General features: G+C 41.3%; 1 protein-coding gene across 1 annotated transcript; it reads left to right on the top strand.

Annotated features, from left to right (window-relative positions):
• Position 1: 1 nt before the first annotated feature.
• On the top strand, positions 2-5,828 carry B3GALT6 (beta-1,3-galactosyltransferase 6; the record flags this gene model as incomplete). Its single annotated transcript, XM_026862945.1, has 1 exon — positions 2-5,828. A coding segment is annotated over one exon (957 nt), but the record flags the coding sequence as incomplete, so codon positions are not given.
• Positions 5,829-6,441: the final 613 nt, after the last annotated feature.

Here is a 6,441-nt window from a genome sequence, read left to right on the forward strand (position 1 = left end):
GGCCAAGTGCACCTCGGAGGGCCTGCGGCCCCTGCCAGCCCCCCGCGGGCTCCCGCACAACCAGCCCGCAGCCCTGCCGCCGCGAGGTGTCAGGGGGCCGCAGCCCCCCGCGGCCCCACCGGCCTCCCCGGAGGAGACGGCCTTCCTGGCCGTGCTCATTACAAGCGGCCCCAAGTACAGCGAGCGTCGCAGCATCATCCGCAGCACGTGGCTCTCGGCCGCCGGGCGCCCACCCCACGATGACATCTGGAGCCGCTTTGTGATCGGCACAGGCGGGCTGGGGGCGGAGGAGCTGCGGAGCCTGGAGCTGGAGCAGAGCCGGCACAGAGACCTCCTCCTTCTGCCAGAGCTGCGGGATTCCTACGAGAACCTAACTGCTAAAGTCCTGGCCACGTACGTCTGGCTGGATCTGCACCTGGACTTCCAGTTTGCCCTGAAGGCCGATGACGATACCTTCGTACGCTTGGATGTGCTGGTGGAAGAGCTGAGAGCCAAGGAGCCACGTCGCCTCTACTGGGGCTTCTTTTCTGGCCGCGGTCGAGTGAAATCTGGTGGCAAATGGAAAGAGAGCGCCTGGGTGCTCTGTGACTACTATCTACCATATGCCCTGGGTGGTGGTTACGTGATTTCTGCAGATCTGGTGCGCTATTTGCGTCTTAGCAGAGACTACCTGAACATGTGGCAGAGTGAAGATGTCTCCCTGGGGGTGTGGCTGGCTCCCATCGATGTGAAGAGAGTTCACGACCCGCGTTTTGACACTGAGTATAAGTCGCGAGGTTGCAACAATAAGTACATAGTAACTCATAAGCAAAGCATCGAGGACATGCTGGAAAAGCACCAGACCCTGGCTAAAGAAGGGAAGCTCTGTAAGGAGGAGGTTAAGCTCAGGCTTTCCTACATGTATGACTGGGGAGTACCTCCTTCACAGTGTTGCCAAAGGAAGGATGGCATCCCATGAAAGTCTGAGGAAAGAAAAGGCAGAATGTTGATGGACTCTCTCAGCTCGGCTTCTGTTACGTGGGGAGAGTCCCAGTAACTAGGGCTTAAAAGTTACTCAGAAGATTTTGCACGATTCATTGTCACGATCAATGAAACCCCCGAAACTCCTAAGAGCTACTGATGTGGCATGATGTAGAGATGTTTGGAAAAAAAAAGGAAAAAAAAGAAATAAGATGAGAAAAAGCATGGAAAGGCTCATTATGACGGGATTGAAGGCAAATAATAGGTTGCAAGATATGGATAGTACAGAAAATTTGGGGGAGATAACCTGAATGAAAAGTTGCTGGAAGATTTTTAACAGATTCTAAGATTTATTTGCTAAAGATCGTGACAGGCCTTTATGCTATCTATGAGATTGTGAAACTAGCATCTGCTGTTTATTTCTTGGCAAGGAAGAAGTGTCAGTTTGGCAAGGTTTGAAGATTCTAATGGGGCCACAAATCAGCTGCTATTGCCAGTGGAAACTGGTGGCTGGTTATTGACACAAGCAGTCAAGTAAAGGGAACAATTTCACCTAGGATGTTTGTGTTAGGGGAGGGAGAGAGTCTGTTCTTTGACAAGTGCTCTGATTTACAAGAATGGAATTATTGGACCTTCTGTGTAACTTGTCTCTAAGCTTTTTGTTGCTTTAAAGACATCGTGTACATAAATTATCTGGCAGCTACAGAGTAAGTCTATATTTAGAAAGCTGGATGAGTTATGGTATTTGGCAGATATAGATGACGTTATCTTATTTTGGGGGCAAATAGTTATGCTACAAAGCTACCCTTCAGTTATTGGGTGTTATTCTTAGTTTATCCTCCAAACACACTGTGTATGAAGAAACATTTCCTCTCCGTACAGTAAGTAATCTCACTGACTACTACAAGGTCAGACATAGTAGGCTTCAGATTTACATTGTTCTGGATTACTTAAGTAAAGTGTAAATTAGCAGGATTAGGTCAGTGGAAGCTATTCCGAGTTAAAGCAAGATTGCCCTAATGCGGGTACCTCAGCGAAGAAAGTAAACTCTGCATGTAAAGAAAAACAGGTTCCTCCACCCCCGAGATTCCTGTTTGAGGAGAACCTCGTCTCTCTTTTTGGGAGATACATCGCAGTCAAAGGAGACTAATCCCCCAACAGTCACATCTAGATGCCCGAAGATAGACTGTGTGAATTCTCTCCTCTCCAATAGCACCTTTTAGTGAAACTAAAAGTAATTTTACAGGAGGTCTAAGATAATAGCTCAAGTGATACGGCAGTAAATGGGATTATGTCCCTTAGTCCTGTCTCCAAATAATTCTAGCACTGACAGAGCTTGTCAGCATCAGATGCAGCATTGAACAGTAAACACAGACACAACATTCTTGGCTGTAGAACAGATAACTTAGAAAATTTCAACATGTTATTTATCTTCACACCTTTCAGTAAGCCTGTAATTCAAACATTGTTGAATGGCAGGTGCTCTAACACACAGAAAAAAAATTTTTTCCAGTCAGAGCTACTGACTTCCAGTAAACTTTGTCAGCTACAGATCTTTCAGTATAAGCAGAGTTTTTACGTTTATGCCTGAAGGGCATTCTTACTTACCAATAATAATATTTACTGTTTGTTGCACACTGCACTTTCATACAATTTTATTTCCTTCACTCCTTAGGTCAGTGTCTGTTCCCACCTGCAGGAAGTGACAAATTGCAAAGAAAAAAAAAAAAAAGGTGCCAATATATCTCTATATTTTTCTTCTGAAATTAGCAAGTTAACAATTCATACCAAAGGAATCGAGTATGGGTTTTTTTGTTACTCTTGTTTTGATTAAGTTACTGAGGATTAAGAAAAGTCTTCTGCAGAGGATGATAATTCTCTATTTTGGAAATTCAAAGAAATTTTTGGCTTGTAAAACCAAGTTAAGATAGTGAAAACAAGTTATTTTAGCATGTGTCCATTCTACTGCATGCTTATGTATTGACAGGCAGATGTGCTTTTCAGCAAGGTATACTATCCTAAAACAAGACTTCAACAAGATTACAGGAAATTTAAATTGGTTTAAGCATTCTTTAAAAAATGCCTATTTGCCATTTGGGGTTCACTAGTATTGTGTGTATATATGTGATTAAATGCTTGTAATGTGAGTATTTATTTATAATTATTGAAAACGTGTTATGTATAGGAAAAAATAAGATAGTTAAATGTCATTTTAAATTTAAGGAGGTACTGTAACGTCCATGAGAATTACATATCAAACAGTGCTTGAGTTTGTCGGTGTACAAGCCATTATTTAAAGTACTGGGATCCAAACTGCAGATCAAAAGTCTGCTGCATGTCTCAAGCTAGTAAGAATGTACTGTTTATCCACTGCTATCAATAACTGTGTCCACGGAGGCTGTTCACGTTGGTGACTTTGACTATCCCTACCCACAACTCCCATCCCCAGGTCCCCAAAAAAAAGTGTTTTTCATTGCAAAATTAATGGCAGAGAAATGCTGGATCTGCCGAGCGCGCTGCCCGCACGCTTGCAGGGTGAAGCTCGGGAATGCTGGTGACCACTCTTACACACTCGATACCTGGATCGTGGTCTGACACAGCTTCCTTGTACCCTTTTCTGTTTAAGCTTACCCATGTTTTGCTCTAGTTGCGAATTAACAAGGAAGGTTTGACTGATTTCTCGTCCTTTGGTAAGTGGTTTTAGTTTTCTTAGTGGGCATTGACTTACTGCAAATACAGAACTTAGATTTCAATCCCAATCAACGGGAAAATGGCACAAAAGATTAAGTTTTTAGACTTTTTGGTATTTTAAAAGCAAACTGAATCATTTAGGAGATAGCAGACATCCTACATGTGTGGAAAACCCAAGAAAAACATTAACTAGCGCAGGATTATTAATATTTTACTACAAAGAATTTGCATGTGAAAGACAATGCTATTTTGAGTAATCAAGAAACATCTGTGTATGGCATGAGTGAGTCACTAAAAAAGTTTGTCTGAAATTGAGCCCATTTTTTTTAAAGCAAAGTATAAAGCACATTTTTGAGTGACATAAGAATTGAATATTTTAGAAGTGGTAACGAAAGGCTGTCTTTCATACCTTCTCAGGACTAGGTTCCATTTTTCCTGACACCATCTCAGAAGTCTCGGATATGATGTTTTTTATACTTGAAAACCATAATATAATCTTTGTCCCTCTCCAGGGTCGGGGGAAGACTCTGACTTCAGTGGGTCCAGCATTTGGGAGAATGTCTCTGTGCTGCTGAGAAATAAGCATGTTTTGGTCTTTATATTAAGAGTACAAAGTTTTGTTGTGGGCCTTAGTGAAAACAAAATCATCCAGGAGGAGATTTATCTTCTTTTTTGTAGCCGTTCTTAGTTGGCAATAGGTTAGTGATGTGTTGGGCTTTTTATTTTTTTTTAAACACTGTTTCTGCTTGTTTCCAAGTTTTCTCTTCATAAATAATTTGCATTTTTAATATTATTGTTTGTTTGGGGGAAAATTATCACCCTAGCTTTTCTAGATATCAGCATGTAAGTTCAGCAGCTGTGTCAAGTCTGTAAGTTTATGTTGGCATCCATTCAGGACTACCATTGAGTTGATCTGTAACACTATTGAGCTCTTTGTTATTATTTACAGATTATTTTTCAGATTATTTTTTTGAAATCACGCATTTAGCATTCTACCAGAGCTAATAGATACAGTAGAGAAATTAATTGTTCACAATGTGCCCTCTCTGTGATCATATCTAAGACCTGATACTGAAATATTTAAAGCTGACAATGCCATAAACTCGGTTAGAAAGTTGATTTTATTTTCCAGTGACTTTTACGTGATGTGCACCATGACTTAATTACTTCAGTGTGTAAAAGCAAGTAGTTAAACCATTAATTGACGTACTAAATTAACAGCTCCACTTAAACAGCATGAAGCTTCCAAGAATTCCTATAGTCAGTTCAAGATTTAAAGAAAAACACAAGCCCAACTTACAAATTACCATTCCTGTAACCAAATACTTTATTTTCTGAATGTCTAGCCTTGTTCACGTGAAGCGTGCTCACGTACAGCTTCTGTGTGTCATGTTTTTGACAAATGTTACATTTTCTGGAGTTGAAATGCCTCATTTTTGAGCATTTACATTTGTATTTCGTATCTGTTAACGCTCTGTTTGCGGGGAGGTTTAAGGTGCTAGCTTTGCAGATTTGATTAAAAGCCCAGCAGCATGGGAAGGTGATTAAGAGTTGCATTCCTAATAGTTTCTGTTCAGCCCAGCTCCAGCATCAGAGCTGAAATGTGGTTTTGGTATTACGGTATGCTTGACTGTCAACACCTGCACTACTACACGTTTTATTTAGAACACGCTGCCTGCAAGACTCAAATCTGTTGCTACATGTACCTGCGTAAGATATGCTTTTACCTTGGAACTGGAACTACTTTATGCCAACACAATATGCCAGTTATTACCTTCTAATACAGACTAATTAGGTAATGTCTAGTAAAACTTGGAAACAGATCAGTCTGTTACTCGTAGCCTATCTGAAGCTGAAGGATGCTACATAAGTGTGCCTTTATGAAACAGAATTAACGTGGGGTGCTGTGCTGAGTATGTTTTAAACAGTTGAATGAAATTGCACATTGTTTTTGCAGCCACATAACTTTACCATTCGGGGGTGAGGTGTGGCACACAGTTTATTTGCTCAGCATTTATATAGAAAATAAAACTGCTCGAAACCTGAAGCTATCTGTGATGATGAAAAATTCGGTAATTGCGTAAGCGTATTCTGTGTGTATTTATGTCCTCTCATGTATGCCTTTATTGGCCAAAGGATCTGTGTGCTGTGATTTTTAATAAAAGACTTTTGCTGTATAGGTGATTGTTGGGTCTGTGTAAGAACTGATGGAAGCCCTGAATCTCATTGTGCCACGCGGGGCGCAGAGGATTGGCTCAGTCGGAAGGAATTGCACAAAAATGCTTCAGTTAATGTCAGTAATAACGACTGATCGGCATGCCAGAGCCCTGAAGTGACCAGTGGCCCAGAAGGAATGCCACTGGGTCACACGCGTGTACAGAAATACTTGTTCATCCTAATGTTTTGTTGGTAGCGATGTAGGAGCATGGCTTAAACTGTAATGCAGTCAGAAAAAGGGTTGCTCTGACTAAAAAGTGTATTGATTCTGGTCTCGGCTAAAAAGTATTTCAAGCAGTTAGACATCCATAAACACCATTGGCTGTAGTTCTGCTTTATGTTAAAACTCCCAAATACGAGCAACATTCTGACAAAGAATTGGAAAATATTTTCAATATAACATCTGCTCAAATCATTTCAACACTTCAAGGAGCTTAAGTAGCACTGACTTTCTGCTGGCAAAGTAGGTGGTCCATTCCCTTTAAAATTAGTATGTTCTTGCTGCTGCTTCTGCCACAACCTTGGCAGCACATTTTGGGCTCTAGCCCAGAGAAACGCCTCTGGTTTAGCAAA

Source organism: Athene cunicularia (assembly GCF_003259725.1).
Source record: "Athene cunicularia isolate RWA chromosome 21 unlocalized genomic scaffold, athCun1 chr21_part1, whole genome shotgun sequence".
NCBI classification, from domain to species: Eukaryota; Metazoa; Chordata; class Aves; order Strigiformes; family Strigidae; genus Athene; species Athene cunicularia.